The sequence below is a fragment of the Sus scrofa genome, chromosome 3 (assembly GCF_000003025.6).
Source record: "Sus scrofa isolate TJ Tabasco breed Duroc chromosome 3, Sscrofa11.1, whole genome shotgun sequence".
Classification (NCBI taxonomy): domain Eukaryota; kingdom Metazoa; phylum Chordata; class Mammalia; order Artiodactyla; family Suidae; genus Sus; species Sus scrofa.
The window spans coordinates 114,444,627-114,468,036 of NC_010445.4; the positions used below are offsets into that span (position 1 = coordinate 114,444,627).

At 38.1% G+C, this 23,410-nt stretch overlaps 1 protein-coding gene across 16 annotated transcripts in view; it reads left to right on the top strand.

Annotated features, from left to right (window-relative positions):
• The window catches only part of ITSN2 (intersectin 2), a 145,129-nt gene that overhangs the window by 81,308 nt on the left and 40,411 nt on the right, over positions 1-23,410 (top strand). For all 16 annotated transcript variants that reach the window (XR_002342965.1, XM_021088358.1, XM_021088350.1 and 13 more), the window contains 7 exons: positions 9-145; positions 1,921-2,018; positions 9,499-9,671; positions 10,237-10,381; positions 13,103-13,308; positions 15,254-15,318; positions 17,634-17,800. Coding sequence is in view for 15 of the 16 variants with exons in the window: in XM_021088358.1 (XP_020944017.1) it covers positions 9-145; positions 1,921-2,018; positions 9,499-9,671; positions 10,237-10,381; positions 13,103-13,308; positions 15,254-15,318; positions 17,634-17,800 (991 nt within the window). In the remaining variant the exon portion in view is untranslated. The remainder of the gene's footprint in view (positions 1-8; positions 146-1,920; positions 2,019-9,498; positions 9,672-10,236; positions 10,382-13,102; positions 13,309-15,253; positions 15,319-17,633; positions 17,801-23,410) is intronic.

The window sequence follows — 23,410 nt, forward strand, 5'->3', positions numbered from 1 at the left end:
ATGTAAAGGAAAGCAAAACAAGGAAAAGAAAACTTATGGAAAGAAAATCTTAGAAAGGAGGAAGAAGAAAAACAAAAGCGTCTCCAAGAAGAAAAAACACAAGAAAAAGTTAAAGAAGAGGAACGAAAAGCTGAGGAAAAACAATGTAAGGATAAGGATAAAAATAATTGATGTGATTTTTCTGAAACAGCAACAAAAGCAAAAAGCAAAAAAAAAAAAAAAAAAAAAAAAAAAGATTCTGGGAGTTTCTACATCATGCAGTGGAAACGAATCTGACCGGTATCCACGGGATCCCTGGCCTTGCTCAGTGGGTTAAGGATCTGGCGTTGCCGTGAGCTATAATGTAGGTTGCAGATGTGGCTTTGATCCACTGTGCCTGTGGCTGTGGCGTAGGCCAGCGGCTGTAGCTCCGATTAGACCCCTAGCCTGTGAACTTCCATATGCCACAGGTACAGTCCCAAAAAGCAAAACAAAAAACAAAGATTCTGATGAGACCAGAAAAAAAGAGAAAAATAAAATGCTAATCCTTAGAGTCAGAAAGATCTTTTTCTAAATTAAACATGGATGAGAAGTGGTGTAGGCTTATTAAAACAAACTGAGGGAGGAATTCCCATGTGCTTTGGCAGGCTAGTGTCTGGTGTTGTCACTGTAGTGGCTCAGATTGCTACTGTGGCACCGATTTGATCCCTCGGGTGTAGCTGGAAAAACAAAAAACAAACAGACTGAGGGTAGAAATCTTAAAACAACATAAAGAAAAGGAGATAGTCATTACTAACTATGAATAAACCCTGACAGTTTTCATAACTGAAGTATTTAAGTAGTTTAAAATATTTCATTCCACCAGTGTAACCAAACCGTGTATTTTAATGAAGCAACGGTAAAATTTTAAGTTTCTGCACATTGAAATTTCTTGGAAGATGGACTTTGTTTTTTGAAAGTCCACTTCTAAAATACTTTATTATTGTTATCTCTCCTGGATACTCAAACCTCTGAATCCTTATCAGTGATACAATGTGTTGAAAATTTCACTTTTTTTTTCTGTCTTTTTGACTTTTCTAGGGCTGCTCCTGCGGCATATGGAGGTTCCCAGGCTAGGAGTCTAATGGGAGCTGTAGTTGCCAGCCTACACCAGAGCCACAGCAACTCGGGATCCAAGCTGCATCTGTGACCCACACCACAGCTCACGGCAATGCCAGATCCTTAACCCACTAAGCGAGGCCAGGGATCGAACCCACAACCTCATGGTTCCTAGTCGGATTCGTTAACCACTGAGCCATAACAGGAACTTCGAAAATTTCATAAGTTAAAGCATTTATTCTATAAATGAGCAGAGTAAAATATCTTTATTAAGCCTAGTATACTTAAAACTCTTCTTTTTTTTTTAAGAACTTTACTGATAAATCTGTAGATTTTCTTTCAGTCAACCCTGTTTACTGACTAATCTTCTCAACGGTGACCTCTCTTATTTCCCCTGTGATATTCTGACCTCCACAGATCAATTGAGCTCGTGCGGCTTAGCCTCCGGGCGCAGCAGTCACCACTCCCACCCCGTCCCTTATCCATGCGCTTCTCTTTATTTCACTCCCTCCTACTTTCCTTAAGAGGAATATCCTTGTGTGTTTTATATTGATTCTGTGGCTCTTGAGGATATTTAAGTACTAAAAACCTATATCAAATAGATTTCTGTTATCCTGTTCGAAGCTTGGTTGTCTTCTCTGTGGCTGTGCCTGTGGCATCCAGAAGTTCTAGGGCAGGAATCGAACCCTCAGCATAGAAGTAACCAGAGCTGCAGCAATGATAGGGCTGGATCCTTAACCAAGGAACTCCCAATTTTTTTTTTCTTTTTGAGCTCTTTATTAAGTTATAGCAAAGATGTGTATACATGAAAGGAACAAATAATGACAATTATATTCTTTATAGGTGAGCCAGCTGGTGCTCTGGTGAATTATAAGGCATTGTATCGATTTGAAGCAAGGAGCCATGATGAAATGAGTTTTAACTCTGGGGATATAATACAGGTAGGAAACAAAGTCTTTTTTTTCTCGTGAGTAGGCTGAATGCAATGTACTATATTACTCTATATAATACTATTGAGCATAAATTGATATAATGATTCACCATTTTAAAAACAGATCGTGAACGTTACCTCATTTGGTTCTTACAACACACTGCAGAGCTGCACGGGACAGTTACCCTCGCCGCCCTAGTCTAGGTTAGGAAGACTTGCACAGTGGTAACTGTCAGCAGCGCACTGCCAGGTGATCTCCAAATCCAGGGTTCTTTCCACAAAGCCATACTGCTTTATGTCGTAAAAGGTGGAACCGATTTTGTTATTTTCAGAAGCTGCCAATGAAATTTGAGGAAGTGGATTATTTTCAGCAACCATTCCAAGAGTTGAAGGGGTTAGGTGCTGTAGCTCTAACTAGATGCAGACCCTGTTCTTTGAAACAAAAAGGGTTTTACTGTGTAAACCATGTAAAAGAGATGAATAAGAAAAGATGCAAGGATAACATTTGATAGAGCTGTTGGGTTATATTGGAAAGAATACACGCTTTAGAAGCATACCAGCTTGGATTTTAGTCCTGGCTTCAGTTTTCTTCTTAGTAAATAAAGGTAATATTACCTAGAATACCTAGCCAGTGTCTGTTTTCTTTTTTCCCTGCACTGTCACGAGTTTGGTGTATTTTATGAGAGCAGTAGCAAATGTTGAATAATACTTGGAAATAGGATTTACCAGAACCATCTATTCAAACACCCAAGGTAATCCCCAACCACGCATTCCTTCTGTTGCCATTGCCATGGTGACAATGCCATATGCTCCTCAGCTGAGAGGTCTGTTTTATAGGCAGCTTGGCTTCACCGTCTGCTGGTCCTGCCGTTCCTCCTCTGCTAGTTGGGGATGATGAGGTAGTGTCCAAGATGAAGAAATGCAACCTGTCTCTGGGCATGTTTGGTCAAGAGCCTACTTAGATTTTTGGTTATATCTTTTTTTTTTTTTTTTTTTTTTTTTTTTTTTTTTTTTGTCTTTTGTCTTTTTTGTTGTTGTTGTTGTTGTTGCTATTTCTTGGGCCGCTCCCGTGGCATATGGAGGTTCCCAGGCTAGGGGTCGAATCGGAGCTGTAGCCACCGGCCTACGCCAGAGCCACAGCAACGCGGGATCCGAGCCGCGTCTGCAACCTACACCACAGCTCACGGCACCGCCGGATCGTTAACCCACTGAGCAAGGGCAGGGACCGAACCCGCAACCTCATGGTTCCTAGTCGGATTCGTTAACCACTGCGCCACGACGGGAACTCCTGGTTATATCTTAAAAGATATTCTTATCTTACTCTTTCAGCAAAATACTTGTTAAGGGCTATGCTAGACTAGGGATATAGTGAACAAGATACAAGTCTCTGCTCTCAATGAATTTTTAGTTTGAGAGAAAGCTAGACATCCTAAAAAAGTAGAGGTAAGAAAGGCATATAGACAGCTACCAGCTTTAGAACAGACCTGTCACATGGTCAGAGAGTCACTGGTGGCAGTGACAGCAGCAACATAAAGTTAGCTGGAGTTGCTTGAGTGCTTGGTTCTCTTCAAATTCTTTACAGAATGACTCATGAGTTACTATCAGATACCTGATTTGGACAGCTTGATTGATTATGGTGTCATTTGCTGAGAGAGGAAGATTAGAAGGAGGAAATTAAAGTGGGAAATATAATGAGTTCAGTTTGGGATGAGGTTCAAGTTTCTAGTTTGATATCTAGAGAGATCTTAGGCAGAGATCAGAGGAGGCCAGTTTGGATGCCATCAGTGTTACGATGGTAATTGAAGACATGGCTATAGTGGAGCTCATCCATGGGAGTATAAAGAAAAGGGGCTGTTACATTTAGAATGAATCGACAGTCAAGTCCTGCTGTTACTGTGTAGCACAGGAAATGGTATCAATCTCCTGGAATAGACCATGATGGAAAATAATATTTTTAAAAAAGGATGTGTGTGTGTGTGTGTATATATGTACACACACACACACACACACATATATATATAACTGAATTACTTTGATGTACAACAGAAATTGGCACAACATTGTAAGTCAACTTTATTTTAAAAAAAGAAGAAAAAGAAGAAAGGGGAAGATGGTTGAGGATGCCGCCCCTGAGAAACATGGACACTGAAGGGATTGTTAGAGAAAGGGGTGCCTTAAAAAGAATGACTAGAGGTAGGAAAAAAACAGGAGAATTTAATGTCATGGAAACTTGAGAAGAATGGTCGACATGTAAAATAAGAGCATACTAAAAAAATAATCATTAGATTGGCAACAGAACAGTTACTGTGCACCTTGAGGAGAAGAATATTAGTTGAATGGAGCAGCGGGTGGGGAAGAAGCCAGATTTCAGTGAGTTGAGGAACAAGTTAGAAGGGAGAAGAGACAATGAATATATAAAACTCTTTGAAGGAGCTTGGCTTTTGAAAGGGGAATGGGAGAAAAGGTGGTAAATAATGAGGAATGTGGATTGAGGGAAGTTGTTCTGATTTTTTTGTTTTTTTAACTTGGCAGAAGTTTGAGCAAGTTTAGGTAACAATAGAAAGGACCTACAAAGAAGAAAAGAGTTAATGATAGCAAGAAGAGTAAATCCCTAAGAGAGGGGGGAAATGTTTTTTCTAATTAAACTAATTTACATTTAGTAAAGTGTACAACGATAAGTGTACAGCCCAAATAACTTATACACACATATATCAATGTCTTGGAAGCCACCTCTTAGGTCAACATACAGAACACAGAGCTCTTGGAAGGCACCTCATGCCTCCTTGTCACACCTCTCTGTTCTAACCAATGGACGGAGGGAGGATAACCTCTTGATAACCTGAGGGCTTGGAACCCTAGAGCCCAGGAAGGCCAAGTAGTAGAAGGACTGGATACCTTTTCCATTGTGATTGGAGGGCTGGATGAAAGGATGGTTGGGTCATGAGTTTTGCTGAGGTAGAAGGTGAGATGGAACCCAAGGGCTTGTATTCTTGGTAAGAGACGAGTCAAGATCTGATCAGCTTAATGAATGACAGTGTCGGGGAAGTTTGATTGAAAGTGGAAAAGATTAGAAATTCCACTGAACCCTGGCAACATTTTTCATGACAACTTGTTTTGCTGTCGTTATCTGCTACTGCTGTTTTTTGGGGTTTTTTTTGACCGCTCCCGTGTCATGTGGAAGTTTTCAGGCCAGGGATCAAACTTGTGCCACAGCCATAACCCAAGTCTTTGCAGTGACAATGCCAGATCCTTAACCTGCTGTGCCCCAAAGGAACTCTCTGTTAAAACTATTTTTGGAATAACAGTTTCCCTAGGCTGTGAGAATTTATGTAAAATTTTCTAGTTTAATTCTCTATGAAAATTGACAACTAAAATTAGGATTATAGATGACGGATATGAAATTGATTAAAATTGACCCCTTATAAAGAAAATTTTGGAGTTCCTGTTGTGGCTCAGCAGAAATGAATCCGACCAGGAACCATGAGGTTGCGGGTTCGATCCCTGGCCTTGCTCAGTGGGTTAAGCTCTGGCATTGCTGTGAGCCGTGGTGTAAGTCGCAGATGCTGCTCAGATCTGGCGTTGCTGTGGCTCTGGCATAGGCAAGCAGCAACAACTCCGATTAGACCCCTGGCCTAGGAACCTCCATGTGCCACAGATGCGTCCCTAAAAAAACAAAAGACAAAAAAAAAAAAAAAAAAAAAGAAAGAAAAGAAAAAAGAAAAAGAAAATTTCGTCTAATTCTGAAGAGTAAATGAAATGAGGAGTTCTCATTGTGGCTCAGCATAAACAAACCCAGCTAGTATCCATGAGGATTCAGGTTCGATCCCTGGCTTTGCTCAGTGGGTTAAGGATCCAGCGTTGCCGTGAGCTGTGGTGGAGGTCACAGATGTGGCTCGGAGGATCCCACGTTGCTGTGGCTGTGGTGTAGGCCAGAGCTGTGACTCTGATTGGAGCCCTGGCCTGGGAACCTCCTTATACCAAAGATGTGGCCCTCAAAAGACAAAAAAAAAGAATAAATGATTGGGCCTTTTCTTCTTCATGTGGTTGAAAATGTTAGGAAATAGTATTAAAGAAATTATGCTTTTAAAAATGTGTAGGAAAAGGAGGAAGTTAGTGTTTAAATGCTGTACTCTTCATGCCTTTCAGTGATTCCTTGCCTAGAGACCAAATATTTAAATCAGGTTTAGGTTGCATTATTGCTCAGGGTTTTTTGTGTTCTTGCCTTCATTTTAGTCCTCTGGCTTAGCTGGGTTTATTTATTTATTTATGTATTTATGTATGTATTTATGTATTTATTTATGTATGTATGTATGTATTTATTTATTTATTTATTTATTGTCTTTCTGCCATTTCTTGGGCCACTCTTGCGGCATATGGAGGTTCCCAGGCTAGGGGTCTAATCAGAGCTGTAGCTGCGGCCTGCGCCAGAGCCACAGCAACACAGGATCCAAGCTACGTCTGCAAGCTACGTCTGCAACCTACACTACAGCTCACAGCAACACCAGATCCTTAACCCACTGAGCAAGGCCAGGAATTAAACCGGCAACCTCATGGTTCCTAGTCGGATTCGTTAACCACTGAGCCACAACGGAAACGCCCAGCTTAGCTATTTTAAACTAGTCCTAACTAGATCTGCAGGGTAATATTGTATCAATGGTTCCTTTTGTTCTATTTTAGAATACCATTTTATGGTAATTACATAGTTACGATATTTTCTGCATAGTTTAACCACAGCAGCTTAGATTGAGGGATTTTCTAAATGTCGCATTCATGATGTGATAAATGCTGCATATGTTTAATGCCAGACATATAGCATTAAAATGAGAATTATTTACCAAAAACACAAATGAGGTTGCCCTGATAATAAATCCATTTGTTCTTAATTAAGCTTTGGGTCTGTCATTTATCTAATTTAGAATAGTCCATTTAGGTTAACTTTTGTCAAGTTTCTGAGGCTATGTAAAAATGAATAATGACATCAAAGTTTAGGAAGAAAAAGTAAATGTGTATAACAGTACAAAACATAACGTGATGAGTTTAGGTTAACAATTTAGAGAAATCAAGTGCTGTGTAAACCCTGAGGATGAAGCAGTAACGTGACTGAATAGAATTGAACATTTTCCCTGCGGTTGGATTGAAGAAGGGCTCAAAGGAGTGTGCTGTATACTTGATTAGGGCTTCACAGTTTACAAAGTACATGATTGGGTAGAATATCCCATAAAAGCTACTGAAACTAATAAGTGAATTTAGGAAGCCTGCAGGATACACAGTTATTGTCTATGACCTTTCTAAATTTAACACATTTAATACCTTAAACATGAATTTTTTTTTTCTTATCTTTTTAGGCTGCACCTGCGGCATATGGAGGTTCCCAGGCTAGGGGTCCAATCAGAGCTGTAGCCACTGTCCTATGCCACAGCCATAGCAATGCCAGATCTGAGCCGCATCTGTGACCTATGTACCACAGCTCAAGGCAACGCCAGATCACTAACCCACTGAGCAAGGCCAGGGATTGAACCTGCATCCTCATGGATACTAGTCAGATTCATTTCTGCTAAGCCATGACGGGAACTCCAAACATGAAATTTAATATGTTATTTATACCTCAGAAATTGTTTTCAAAATTTTTAATCAATATGAAGTCACTTACCATACAAATTCTGCATGATTTCAATAGGTATAACACCATCAACTATGTTTTAGAAAGGTCATCTGAAAAATTGATATATGTAAATAAAGAATAATACAGTATAATAATGTCAATTATGAGAGTATATATGATATAACCCTGGCCTAGGTTGAGGGCAGTTAACAGAATCTTGAGGGATGAGTAAAGATTACAGTAATCTAAGTGTGAAATAAAAAAGGTAGATTAGGAGGATAGGGTTGAAAAAAAAATTGGAAGAGCTTTTTAGTAGCAAAATGAACAGAGTTTGGATACGGAAGTGTAAGAGATAAGAGCCAAAGATTCTTTTATTTAAAATGACTAAGTCTTTGATGGTAAAAATAACAGAGATATAAGGAATTTAGGAGAAGGAATAGATTGGGTAAGAAAAATTCAATCTTGAGTTCCCATTGTGGCTCAGCAGTAATGAACTCGACTAGTATCCATGAGGATGAGGGTTCAATCCCTGGCCTTATTCAGTGGGTTAAGGCTCCTGCATTGCTGTGAGCGATGGTGTAGGTCACACTCGTACCTGGTGTGGCAGTGGCAGCAGTTACAGCTCTGATTCAACCCCTGGCCTAGGAACTTCCATATGCTGTGGGTGGAGTGCTAAAAAAGACAAGGAAGGAAGGGAGAAACCAAGTTCAATCTTAGACTTGAGTTGGAAGTTCCTGGGGGCCATCCAGTTGAAGATGCCTGGGAAGTAGTTAAAAGTACAGGTCCTCCCTTTGGAAAGAAGTCAGTTCTGCAAATAGAGCTTTCAGATTCATTATTGTGTAAAGAATTGATCAAACTGGAGGAGTGAGTGGGCTAGTTCTAGAAGTGTAGAGCATGAAGTAAGAAAGCCAGTGATGAAACTTGAAGTGTCATCAGTGTTTAAGGGACAAGGGACCAAAAAGCAGAGGAAGAGGTGCTGTGGGGACAGAGGATGTCAGACTGCAGGAGGGAAACATCTGAGAGAAAAAATGAAACTGTAAATACCCGATGTGTTTTACAGTGGAAGGTAGTATTCAGAAAAAGCTTTCTAGTTCTCTTAGAGCTGAAAAAGACTTTGATAGGAACAGAGAAAACAAAGCAAGAAACAAAGAATGACTAACAGTAGGAAAATAGAAAGTTAACAGGAATGGAAATGTAATTAGCAGAATACTGCATGACTCAGATGTGAAATATTTATTTACATAGTCATAATAATATAAACATTGAATACAATTTAACCAGAAGCTATAATGTAGCAGTATTGGTAAAATAAGAGGTTGCAGTAAAAGAGAGTTAAATCTTTGTTTTCCATAACCAAAAGCCAAGAATGTCTAAACCTGAAAAATTCTAGAGACAGTGGTATAAATATATTTAGAAATGTAAACAATAATACAGAAGAAACAACTAATAATGACAAATTATTAGTAGTAGTGGAAATCAAGACATAGGGAGCCACAGGGTCTTCTGTCACCAGCCATGTAGAATTCCATTTGTCTTTGTAAACTTTTTCTTTTTGGCTGCACCCATGACACGCAGTTCGTAGGCCAACCAGAGCCACAGCAGTAACCTGAGCCACAGCAGTGACAGCCGTAAGTCCTTAGCTGCTAGGCCACCAGCGAACTCCTATAAACTCTTCTTACGTATTTAACATGAATAAAATTAAAATTTAGAAAGGTATTCTTATCATTCATTAGAGATAGCAACCTATTAATTTGTAGAAAAAGCTTTAACTATTTAATTAGATGGGTTTAATTCTGAAAATTAGGCAGCTATACCACAGTCTGCATCTCTTCCCATTGTAAATGTGTGTCTTTCTGACCACTGTTAACCCTTCTCTTTGTTTCCATAGGTTGATGAAAAAACCACAGGAGAACCTGGTTGGCTTTATGGTAGTTTTCAAGGAAATTTTGGCTGGTTTCCATGCAACTATGTAGAAAAAATGACATCAAATGAAAAATCTGTGTCTCCCAAGAAGGCCTTACTTCCTCCTACAGTATCTTTATCTACTACCTCAACTTCTGAGTAAGTTTTTAGCTAACGGTGGAGTTTGTATGTCTCTGCTAATTTATGAATGCCTAATATGTATTTGTGTCCACTTGCTGCTGTAATCTGTACTGGACTCTCAAACAGTACCTCTATTTTTTTTTTTTTTTTTTTTTTTGCTTTTTAGGGCCACACCTGCAGCATATGGAGGTTCACAGGCTAGGGATCTAATTGGAGTTACAGCTGCCAGCCACAGCCACAGCCACAGCAATGCAGAATCTGAGCCTCATCTGTGACCTACACCACAGATCACAGCAATGCCAGATCCTTAACCCACTGAGTGAGGTGAGGGATCAAACCCACAACCTCATGCTTCCTAGTTGGATTCGTTTCCACTGCACCATGACAGGAACTCCTCAAACAGTACCTCTTATTCCAAATTTAATACTGAAATTTAGTAAATAAAAACATAGCTCAGTAGTTCATTCATGAATTTTTTTCCATACATTGTGTTTAAACATAAAATGTATTATATACAAGTGGATAAATTAGTAGTACTTCTAAACACTTAAGTGTAACTTATGTCAAATTGTTATATTTACAGATCACTTTCTTCAAATCAACCAGCATCAGTGACCGATTATCAAAATGTATCTTTGTCAAACCTAACTGTTAACACATCATGGCAGAAAAAATCCGCTTTTACTCGCACTGTGTCCCCTGTATCTGTATCACCTATTCATGGACAGGTATGTATCCTTAATTGTTGTGTGCTTTATTCTTTGGCATTGCTTCTGATTCATAGAAAATAGAATGAAGATTTTTGTACAAAGGCATAATTTATTCATTTAACCAGAGTTTGTAGCATTTGGTTTCTGTTATTATCATCATATGTGATACGATGTTGGAGAAATTATTACTAGAGGTTTCTCAGCAATTTATTCTCATAGAATCAAGTTGTTAGCAGCTAAGATTTCTAAGCTCAAAATACCATTTTTACAAATCTGATTATATTGTGCTTAACTTTGTAGCTATTGTAAGAAGAGTTTGGGCTTGGGGTTTGTTTATTTTCCTTAAATAAGTCATTTGTGTGAGAACTATGTTAGGTGTATATTTAGCCTCTGCTTTAGAGGTAACCAGGATGCAAACATTGTTGCACATGGCATTAAACAAAATTTTAATAAGGTTTTTTAAAAGATGCAAACATTGATAACATTAACATTATTAAAAAGAAATTGCAGACTTCATCAGAATGGAGTCCTCCAGATTTCACCTTCACTCAGAAAATGTTTATTGTATGACCATACGTTCCAGGCATTTTATTATGTGCTAGCAATTTAATGGGGGGGGAACCTTTGCCATTAAGAAGTCATAATTTAATGAGGACAAACATATAAATAACTGTATGAAAAGTGTTGTAATAAAGATATTTTACAAAGTCTTGGGTATGCAGAGGAGAGAGCATTTTAATTCAACTTGTGGGAATTGGAGCAAGCTTTACAACAGGCAAAGTATTTGAGTAGAAGCTTGAAAAATGGGAAAGATTTCACCAAACAGGGAAGGGAAGTTATTCCTGTGAAAGAACAATTTGGAGAGAGTCACTGAGGCATATTAACACAAGGAGTTTACAGGAAACAAGACTTGTTTATAGTTGGCTAGAGTACAGGATTCATGAAGAAGGGGTTAAGTGTAGTTGGAGCAAGAGGTAAAGTTTATTAGTGAAGCATTTAATACCATGCCAAGCAACTGGCAGTGGAAAGCCCATGCAGGTTTTTAAGAGGAAAGTTGAGGTGCATGTTTTAGAAAGCTAATTCTGGCAGTGGTGTAGAGCCAGATTGGTGGAAGGAAGCAAAGGAAGGAGGCCAGGAAAGGGAGGATATTACAACAGCTAAGTAACAGATGGTGTTGTGAACCAGCACCACAGTAATGAAAATACATAGAAGAGGAGATGGACTTAAAAGAATATTAGAAGTCAACGTAAAATTGGCAATCCATTGAATGTGGTGAGTGAGGAAGAAGTTGGAGTTAAAAATGCCTCTTCAGGGTCTTTAGCTTGAGTAGCTGAGAGGATGGTGATATCATTGTGCAGTACAGGAGGAATGGGAGGTTCTAAAAATGATTACATTTCAGACGTGCAACTTAGGTATCAGTAGTAGGGACCACCTGGTGGGAAGGCCCAGGAGGCAGCTTGATTTACAACCTGGAGCTCAAAAGATAAAGTTACAACTGAGATAGAGATTAAGAAGTCATAAGCATAAATAAGATGAGAGAAGTCACGTGAAACAGGAAGGGAAAGGGGCTGGATCAAAGAGGAGCCAGAGAGGAGCCAGCAATCTCCAGGGTGAGCTTCCAGAACTGCAGGGGTTTTAGTGATGTCAGCACTGTTCAGAGGTCAGGGAAAGTAAGAGTTTGCAAGAAACTTTTGGTTCCGGTGTTATCATGACCTTGTCAGGAGGTTCAGCATTATTATGATGGTTGCAGGGTCTAAATCAGAATTGATGGTGAAATTGGAAAGCAAGTTTAAGACTATTCTTTCTTTAAGGAAATTAGAAGTGGAAGTTAATGGAGTTCCCGTTGTGGCTCAGTGGTTAACGAACCTGACTAGCATCCATGAGGGTTCGATCCCTGGCCTTGCTCAGTGGGTTAAGGATCTGGCATTGCCATGAGCTATGGTGTAGGTCACAGATGCGGCTCGGATCCCACGTTGCTATGGCTGTGGTGTAGGCTGGCATCTGTAGCTCCGACTGGACCCCTAGCCTGGGAACCTCCACATGCTGTGGGTGCGGCCCTAAAAAGACCAAAAAAAAAGTGGAAATTAAGTAGAGAGGTGGAAAAACTGAAGATTCAAGGAGAGAATTCAAAATGTTACGAAGTATTTTTAGAAAATGAGACTGCATAATAGAAAGTTTAGAGCACAAGTAAAGAGGTTCCCCTCATCAGCAAAAAAAAAAAAAAAAAAAAAAAAACTTGCCTGCCTCTGAGATAAGAGGGAAAGAAAGAGGGATTTACAATACACAGAAGCTAAGAGACAGGAGGCAGAAAAGTGGAGAGAGGCCACATACAATTGTGTCTCCATTCTGAGTGAAAAAAACAGAATCTACTGCTGTGAGGAAACTTTGGAAACTGGAGGAGAGAAAGGGTTTCTCTTTTCATTTGTTCTATGATGTTTGATGGATCTGTAAAAACACTTCTTGAGTACTCAGGGTTTATCTCCCTTACCTATGATACTTAATGCCAATATGTTTCCTTGAATGGTGGGTGTTGGGTCTTTAACTTAATAGAAAGCTACTCAGATGGGTATTAAGTCAGTTAGTAAATGAAGGTTATCTTAAGTCACCCTTGATAACAGGTCACGCCACACCGTACTGTAAGTATATATAATAAACAGTAAGTATATTCTATCTCAGGAAACAGAAATCATGGTTACTTTTTTTGTTGTTGTTGTTGATTTTGTCGTTTTGGATTCACAGGGACAGATTGTGGAAAACCTAAAAGCACAGGCCCTTTGTTCCTGGACTGCAAAGAAAGATAACCACTTGAACTTCTCAAAACATGATATTATTACTGTCTTGGAGCAGCAAGAAAATTGGTGGTTTGGGGAGGTGCATGGAGGAAGAGGATGGTTTCCAAAATCTTATGTCAAAATCATCCCTGGGAGTGAAGTCAAGCGGGAAGAGTAAGCATTTTTGTGTGTTTACTTGAGGTGTGGATGTTGGTGTTTTCACTGAGTCGACCTTAGAAGGACTGGCTGTGCAGGAAAATAAAAAGTTTATGCTTGAGTTTGAATATCAGAAGGGCGATTCCTAGAGTGAAAAAAAAAAACATACCTCAGATATTTGTACCAGATTTAGAATATCTTTTTTTTAACCTTTCCTTATAGGTTTTATTTTTATAGAATATCTTTTATTCTAGTTATCTCAGATTCCTAAAGTTTTGAAAGTGCTTAAAATTGTAGATCTCTTGCTTTCTTTGTAACATCAGGTCAGTTAGAGAAATTACTTTTCATTTCCTTTGGAGCTTTCTCCCTGTTTACTGTAAATTGTCAATAGATAAGTCTCTACTAGCAGTTCCGTCTCTGGTATCCAGAGTTCCTAAACATTGCCTTTCTCACTGCTCATAACACACTGTGTTCTAGTTATTTCCTTTTTTACCTTATTAGGTCATAAGCTCCAGGTGAATAAGGTTCACATCTTTTTGTTCGTTTTTCAATTTTTCTGTACCCAGTGTAATCTTAATTCATAGTAGCTGCTCAGTCATGTTAGTTTCGTGAATGAGAAGAGGATCGAATGTAAGAACAAGCAAATGAATGAATGAAACACAAAACCAGTTAAGGTCTCTGGCCTTTATTTCCCAGTCTGTAGGAGAGTCAGGTCATCAAACATCTTTAATACAAAGAATTAATATAGCTGTTGGTAATTATCACTTGTGTTTTATATGAAAGTTGGTCTAAATAGAAAAACAGAATGATTTAATGAAAAGGAACAGGGTCTTTGGAAATCAAGAGTCTTGAGTTCTATTTCTGCTATTTTTGCTAAACTGTGTGGGGTAGCCTACTTGGTCTTTAGTTTTTTAACCGACGGAATAAAAATAATAAACTAAAGAATCTTTCAAAATCCTTTCATTGCCAAGATGTTATGTATCAATTTTTAGATCAGGTGCAGAAATTTACTTTTCAGACTGACATGGAATTTTAGATTTAGAGTATGTGATAATAACAATAGCAACACTAATACATAGCTTATGTGAATCCTGGCGCTGTGCCAGATCCTTTATAGGAATTATTTAAATTCCATATCATTTTGTAGCAAAGGAAAACTTAAATACAAAGGGATTAAGTTTAAATGCCTTAAAGGACATTCTTTCTAACTTTTCATTCCGTTTTTGATCTTTTCTAAGGTAAGTCACGTACCTTGAAAACCTGCAGTAATGGAGAATTCAGAACTAAACAAGGCAGTCCATTCCATGTGCCCATGAGTTGTAGCAAGACTCTACTCTGTTTACCTGAAGACTGCCTCACTATATAATTTACTCACAAGTCCTTGGGAGCCTGGTGTACCCTATGGATGTCTAGTTTTTAAGTGCTGGTTTTCCAGATTTTTGAAAAGTTTCCCGGGTTAAACTGGAAATAAAAGCTATGTGTGTTCCAAAATATAAAAATAAACTTATTTTTATATAATTTTTAAATGTACTGTGCTCTGCACAGGTGTAAAATTTATATATTGCCCCTGTTTTTCACTAAACCAAACCAATTCCCGTATGGACATATGTGCTTTACCAAATAAATACCCATATACCAATGCCTCATGTCTCTTAAGTTACTTTAGAAAGGCAAAATATCTCACATTTGAAAAACCATTGATAAATCATACTGAAATTAGTTCAATAAATTTTAAAAATTTGGAAGTTTGTAATTGGGCAGTTCTTAATCCACTAGGATTTTTGTGCATGATGGTATTTCTAGCCTGTGTACTGAGACAATACTTCAATTAATTTTAACTCTTAAAAGAATGCACTGTTAAAACCTGCTGTCTTTATCACATCACCTTTCATGTTTTTTTACTTGTTAATGTCTTTTTGTTGTTTTACTATTTTTGAAATTTATTTATGTGTTTACTTGTCAGACCAGAAGCTTTGTATGCAGCTGTAAACAAGAAACCTACCTCTGCAGGCTGTACAGTGGGAGAAGGTGAGCTTTTGGCAGTTTTTAAATTAGATGAAAGACAAATTAGTTACTAACTATCTGACTTCCCACAGTTGTTAATCTTCTTGCTTCTGCATCCTCAGTGTTAAAATGGGATTAGGAAAAACCTCTCCCTATTTCTGATGGATATTGAGCATAGAGAAAACTATTTGGCTGAAAATACTTGACACTTAGAAAATCTAAAATTCATCATAGACTTCCTTGATAAATAAGATCATGAATAAAAAGTGCTGCAGTGAGATAGCATGAAGTTTTTTGTTTTCCTTTTATTATATACCCAGATTATAGAAGTTTAGAATATTAAGGAAATTTTGGTACATTTAGTTGTTTACAAATTGCATTTCAATTACAGTGTACCACATAAATCAGTAAGTCAGATTTGAAATCAAGATACATTTTGGAGTTCCCGTCGTGGCGCAGTGGTTAACGAATCCGACTAGGAACCATGAGGTTGCGGGTTCGGTCCCTGCCCTTGCTCAGTGGGTTAACGATCCGGCGTTGCCGTGAGCTGTGGTGTAGGTTGCAGATGCGGCTCGGATCCTGCGTTGCTGTGGCTCTGGCGTAGGCCGGTGGCTACAGATCCGATTCGACCCCTAGCCTGGGAACCTCCATATTCCGCGGGAGCGGCCCAAGAAATAGCAACAACAACAACAACAACAACAAAAAAAAGACAAGATACATTTTATCATAAATATTACAAAGAAATTTTTATAGCTCTTTGGGTTGACTATTTCAATTTTGATAATGTGCTGAAAAATGAAAGCTGTCTACCCTTATTTCAGATAATATTTTAATAGTTACATAGGTTTTTAAATGAATTATATATGTCCATTGTAAAATTAGTGGAATAGCTGAAGTACTTTTTATGTTTAAGTTGCTTAAGAAAATCAATTTAATGGTAAATCAAACAGTCTAATTTGTATTAACTATATTAGAGTTTCTATGCGAGAGCCTGAAATATACAAGGATGAGTAAAACAGTTCCCTAAGTCCTCACAATGAAATGGGAAGGATAGGGCTATAATTGTAATAAATTCTATAATGAATGAACAAAAACTTTTAATTTCGAGTAGGATCTGTGAATCCACAGAGGTGGACATGTCGCATCATCATAAATAATGAGTGGGGCCTTGCTTAGTAACAAAGGCAGAAAAGCTTGGTGGACAGGGGGAGAGGCATGAGCCACAAAGTACAGCTCTGAGAGGTCGGGGAACTCGGGTCGCCCAGGCTGCAACCTCAAGTTCACCATGGAGTAACTGCTGTGGAATGATCCCAGGAAAGTGGTGAGGAGCGTTTTAGAAAGGACCACACTCATCGCTGCAGCGTACCTTAACCTTGCAGTCATTTTTTGCCTTGTTAAGTCAGATAAGTTGAATAATACCGGGAAGGTGAATACTAGTTTCTGGGTGGCAGTTCTGGTCATCTCCAGTTTATGATCTACAAATCAGATTCCATGTCAACAAATACAAATAAAACTGGAAAATAAAACCTGATCATTGACTTTCTTCTAAGTACTAGTAATTATAGGAACTAAAGCAAAGCCAATATGAAAAATAGATATTTCCATTAAGGTCATTCATTTATAAATATTTATTGAACATCTATTCCATGCCAGGCACTGTGCTAGGAGGTCGGTCATTGTGATGGAATTTAGCCTCTAGTACTGATGTCACAGTTATGGGGATTCCCATAACTGTATATAAAAGAATTAAAGAGAAAAGAACTTAGATTAAAATATATTTTGTGTAAGAATCTTAAAAAAACTTTTCATGTCTTGGCTCTGTGTGGAGTAGAGATACTGATATCTGTTAGTAGTTTAGGGGTGATGTTATGAGGGTGGTGGTGATGGTGATGATGATACATTTGGGAAAAAAGAAACCCTGCGATAAAGCGTTATGTTATATCAAAGATGTGAACTTCTAGTTCCCACTGTGGCATAGCACGATCAGCAGCATCTCTGGACCACTGGGACTCAGGCTGGATCCCCAGGCTGCCTCAGTGGGTCAAGGATCTAGCAATGCCGCAGTTGTGGTTGCAGCTGTGGCGAAGGTCACAACTGCAGCTTAGATCTGATCCCTGACCCAGGAACTCCATATGCTGCCCCCCCAATGTAATCTTTTGCTAAAAAATTATTAAATTACTTCATTACAGTTTCTATCCTAACATCTCTTTACAGTAGCTTTCCTTAAGTCGCAAGGTCTGTTACAGTGAATTTACTCAAGATACTGGAGATTAACTTTTCTTTTTAACTTTTGTAATCCGAAAACCAAAATTAGTTTCTTTGTGCTTTGTTTCCTACAGAGTATATTGCACTTTATCCATATTCAAGTGTAGAACCTGGAGATTTGACTTTCGCTGAAGGTGAAGAAATATTGGTGACCCAGAAAGATGGAGAATGGTGGACAGGAAGTATTGGAGATAGAACTGGAATTTTTCCATCAAATTATGTCAAACCAAAAGATCAAGAGGTAGATTTATATTAGTATAGAAACAGAATCATTCAATTGCTGTTGATCAAGTTTCATGTTTAAAACAGAGATACGGTTTTGGTCAGGCTGCTTTGTTTATGAGGAAACCATTTAAGATAGCTCCGGTAAAATACAGTTCACTCTAGGGATCCTGTTAGAGAAGGGAGAAACAATTTCATGAAATTCTAAGAACAAATGCCTTTGGTCGGACTGGGCCTCATGATAACTGAAATTAGAGAATGGTTTGGATTTGGGAGGCTTGCAAGGGATGGCTTTGAAAGAGTCTGTAAATCTTTAAGGTCTTGACATTAACCTGACCTAGACCACACTGAGTTCCTGCTGCTTTTCATCCCACCACTAGTATGATGTAGTGCAGTAATTCTCAGACTTTTTGGTTTTAGGCACTTTTTACATTCTTAGAAATTATTGGGGACTCAAAAGTTTCTGAAAATATGAGTTATATCTAGTGATGTTTTACATATTAGAAATTAAAACTGAAATTTTAAAAATGCTAACTCATTTTGAAATAACAAAACTAAGTCCACTACATGGTAACGTAATAACTTGCTTTTAATGAGAAACACCTAGGTATTTCTCCCTCCTAAAAAAAAGCTTAGTGAAAAGAGTGGCAGTATTTTATGCTTTTGAAAATCTGTTTAGTGTCTGGCTCAACTGAAGACAGGAAGTCTCACATCTACTTCCATATTCATTCTGTTACAGTTTGTTATTTTGATTTAAATTACATGAACAATATACTTCTCATATACATAGATATGAGAGAAAACAAGTATTTTAATAATTTTTTCAGATATCTGTGGATATTCTTTTTTGAAATTACTACACCAAAACCTAACAAGTACTAAATTATTGTAGGTTAGTTGCAGCATGGAATCTGAAACCATATCAGTGAATATTTCTCATTGTTACATGAAAACTCACCAGTCTATTTTGCACACCGAATGTGGTAACATCATTCATTGGTCATTTGAGAAACATCGAATCACTGAGTTAAGCAAATATTCCTGGTATTGCTAATAGATAATATTTTAAAAATCATATTTGATAACATAGGAAACTCCTTAGGTACTTGAGATTGTCAAGCTTATAAAAATCATATTTGATAACATAGGAAACTCCTTAGGTACTTGAGATTGTCAAACTTGTAGATACAAGTTTTCCACAATTTTGGTTTTCCCTTGAATCATAGGCAAAAATCCTGTCAGCTCTTTTCCTTGAAGTGAGAGGCTTACTTCATTCATCTTTGAGCAAATGTCTCCTAAATCTCAAGTCTTAATAATTTGGCATTAGTCATTGTTACATCTTTTTTTTTTTTTTTTTTTTTTTTCTTTTTGCCATTTCTTGGGCCGTTCCCACGGCATATGGAGGTTCCCAGGCTAGGGGTTGAATTGGAGCTGCAGCTGCTGGCCTACACCAGAGCCACAGGAACTTGGAATCCAAGCCGCGTCTGTGACCCACACCACAGCTCACGGCAATGCCAGATCCTTAACCCACTGAGTAAGGCCAGGGATCAAACTGCAACCTCATGGTTCCTAGTCAGATTCGTTAACCACTGAGCCACGACGGGAACTCCATGGCATTAGTCATTCTTTTAAATAAAATGTTATTCCATGAAAACCAAGTTTAGATCACAATTTAATCACCCAAGGCTTTTCCTTGGCACAGTCCTTATACTTGAGTATACAGCAGAAATACCTTAGGCTCATTTCATTTGATCACCCAGACTTTTCTTTCCCTTTTTTTTCTTGCAATTCTTTTTTTTTTTTAATTTATTACATTTATACTTATGCAGTGATCATCGCAATCCAATTTTACAGGATTTCCAACCCATAATCTCAGCGCATTCCCCGACCCCCCAAACTGTCTCCTTTGGAGACCATAAGTTTTTCAATGTCTGTGAGTCAGCATCTGTTCTGCAAAGTTCAGTCTGTACTTTTTTCAGATTCCATGTGTCAGTGAAAGCATTTGTTGTTGGTGTCTCATTGTATGGCTGACTTCACTTAGCATGATAATTTCTAGGTCCATCCGTGTTGCTAAAAATGCTGGTATTTTGTTCTTTTTAATGGCTGAGTAATATTCCATTGTGTATATGTACCACATCTTCTGGATCCACTCCTCTGTCAATGGACATTTAGATTGTTTCCATGTCTTGGCTATTGCAAATAGTGCTGCAATGAACATCGGGGTACATGTGTCTTTGCAAGTCGTTGTTTTCTCTGGATAGATGCCCAGGAGTGGGATTGCTGGATCAAATGGTAGTTCTATTTTTAGTTTTCTGAGGCATCTCCATACTGTTTTCCACAGTGGTTGCACCAATTTACAATCCCACCAACAGTGTACCAGGGTTCCTTTTTCTCCACACCCTCTCTAGCACTTATTGTTTGTAGACTTTTGGATGATGGCCATTCTGGCTGGTGTTAGGTGGTACCTCAGAGTGGTTTTGATTTGCATTTCTCTAATGATAAGTGATGTTGAATATCTTTTCATGTGTTTTTTGGCCATATGTATGTCTTCTTTGGAGAATTGTCTGTTTAGATCTTCTGCCCATTTTTTGGTGGGGTTGTTTGTTTTTGATGGGGTGGTTTGTTTTTTTGGTATTGAGCCATAGGAGTGTTTATAAATTTTGGAGATGAATCCCTTGTCAGTTGATTCACTTGCAAAGATTTTCTCCCATCCTGTGGGTGGTCTTTTTGTTTTGTTTAGGGTTTCCTTTGCTGTGCAGAAACTTTTCAGTTTGATTAGGTCCCATTTGTTTATTTTTGTTTTTACTGTCATTACTCTAAGAAGTGGATCTGAGAAGATATTGTGTCGTTTATGTCAGAGGGTATTTGGCCTATGTTTTCCTCTAAGAGTTTGATAGTGTCTGGTCTTATATGTAGGTCTTTAATCCATTTGGGGTTTATTTTTGTGCATGGTGTTAGGGAGTGTTCTAATTTCATTCTTTTCCATGTGGCTGTCCAGTTTTCCCAGCACCACTTAATTGAGCAAGCTATCCTTTCTCCATTGTATATCCTTGCCTCCTTTGTCATAGATGAGTTGGCTGTAGGTGCATGGGTTGAATTCTGGGTTTTCTATCCTGTTCCACTGATGTATACTTCTGTCTTTGTGCCAGTACCATACAGTTTTGATGATCGTTGCTTTGTAGTATAGCCTGAAGGCCAGGAGCCTGATTCCTCCAGCTCCACTTTTCTTTTTCAGGATGTCTTTGGCTATTCTGGGTGTTTTGTGCTTCCAAACAAACTTTAAAATATTTTGTTCGAGTCCTGTGAAAAATGTCCTTGGTAATTTGATAGAGATTGCATTGACTCTGTAGATTGCCTTGGATAGTAGAGTCATTTTGATAATATTAACTCTTCCAATCCAGGAGCATGGTATGTCTTTCCATCTCTTTGTGTCATCTTTGATTTCTTTCATCAGTGTCTTATAGTTTTCAGAGTACAGGTCTTTTGTCTCTTTAGATAGGTTTACTCCTAGGTATTTTATTCTTTTGGATGTGATGGTAAACGGGATTGCTTCCCTAATTTCTCTTTCTGAGCTTTCATTGTTAGTGTATAGAAATGCCGTTGATTTCTGTGTATTAATTTTGTATCCTGCGACTTTGCCAAATTCATGGATGAGCTCTAACAGTGTTCTGATAGAGTCTTTAGGATTCTCTAGGTATAGTATTATGTCATCCGCAAATAGTGATAGTTTTACTTCTTCCTTTCCAATTTGGATTCCTTTTATGTCTTTTACTTCTCTGATTGCTGTGGCTAGGACTTCCAAAACTATGTTGAAGAGTAGTGGCGAGAGTGGACATCCTTGTCTTGTTCCTGATCTCAGTGGGAATTCTTTCAGCTTTTCACCATTGAGAATGATGTTTGCTGTGGGTTTGTCATATATGGCCTTTATTATGTTGAGATATGCTCCCTCTATGCCTACTTCCTGAAGGGTTTTTATCAGAAATGGGTGTTGGATTTTGTCAGAGACCTTTTTCTGCATCTGTTGAGAGGACCATATGGTTTTTATTCTTCAGTTTGTTAATGTGGTATATCACACTGATGGTTTTGCAGATATTGAAGAATGCTGGCATCCCTGGGATCAATCCCACTTGATCCTGATGTACAATCCTTTTAGTGTATTGTTGGATGAGGTTCACTCGTATTTTGTTGAGGATTTTTGCATCAATGTTCATCAGTGAAATTTGCCTGTGTTTTTCTTTTTTTGTGGTATATTTGTCTGGTTTTGGTATCAGGGTGATGGTGGCCTCAAAGAATGAGTTTGGAAGTATCCTTTCCTCTGCAATTTTTTGGAATAGTTTCAGAAGGAGAGGTGTTAGCTCTTCTCTAAATGTTTGGTAGAATTCGCCTGTGAAGCCATCTGGTCCTGGACTTTTGTGTGTTGGAAGTATTTTAATCACAGTTTCAATTTCCGTTCTTGTGATTGGTCTATTCATCTTTCCTATTTCATCTTGGTTTAGTCTTGAAAGATTGTACTTTTCTAAGAATTTGTCCATTTCTTCTAAGTTTTCCATTTTATTGGCGTATAGTTGCATATAGTAGTCTCTTATGATCCTTTGTATTTCTGTGATGTCCCTTGTTACTTCTTTTTCATTTCTAATTTTATTAATTTGAGTCCTCTGTTTTTTTCTTGCTAAGTCTGGCCAAGGGCTTATCAGTTTTGTTGATCTTTTCAAAGAACCATCTTTTCATTTCATTGATCTTTTCTATGGTTTTCTTTGTTTTTGTTTCATTGATTTCTGCTCTGATCTTTATGATTTCTTTCCTTATACTCACTTTAGGTCTTGTCTGTTCTTCTGTCTTGATCTGCTTTAGATGTAAAGTTAACTTGTTTATTTGTGCTTTTTCTTGTTTCCTGAGGTGGGCTTGTATTGCTGTAACCTTTCCTCTTAGAACGGCTTTTGCCGCATCCCATAGGTTTTGGAGTGTTGAATCTTTGTTGTTATTTGCTTCTAGGTATTTTTTAATTTCCTCTTTGATTTCTTCAGTGAGCCATTGGTCATTTAGAAGCATGTTGTTTAGTCTCCATTTGTTTGTGTTTTTTGCAGTTTTTTTCTTGTTGATTTCCAGTCATATAGCATTGTGGTTGGAAAAGATGCTTGATATGATTTCAATTTTCTTAAAGTTACCAAGGTTGGATTTGTAGCCGAGGATGTGATCAGTCTTAGAGAATGTCCCATGTGCAATCACCCAGACATTTTAAAAGACATTTATCTGAGGAGTAAACTTGAAGTTTTTACTGCTAGACCAAAGACCTTATTAGGTGAAGCTTGCTTTGTTTGTCTTACTGTGAGCTGATGGCTGTGAAGAATACTGTGACTACTAGTATAATTTGCACCACTGCTGTGATTGATGCTAAGTATCAGCAATTTTATCCACCAGTGTAAATGTTGATTAACAGAAGAGGTAAATAATCTTAGTACTATTATGAAAATAGCTTTTATCTCCCAGACCCTGAAAGGGGATAAAAAGGACTGCCCCTGGGGATCTACAAACCACACATTGAGAACCACCAAGACTGCTTAGGTTGGCTTCTGGCTCTGCTACTTAGAGAAGAGGCTAGGTGACCCTGGACAAGTTACTTTACTTTTCT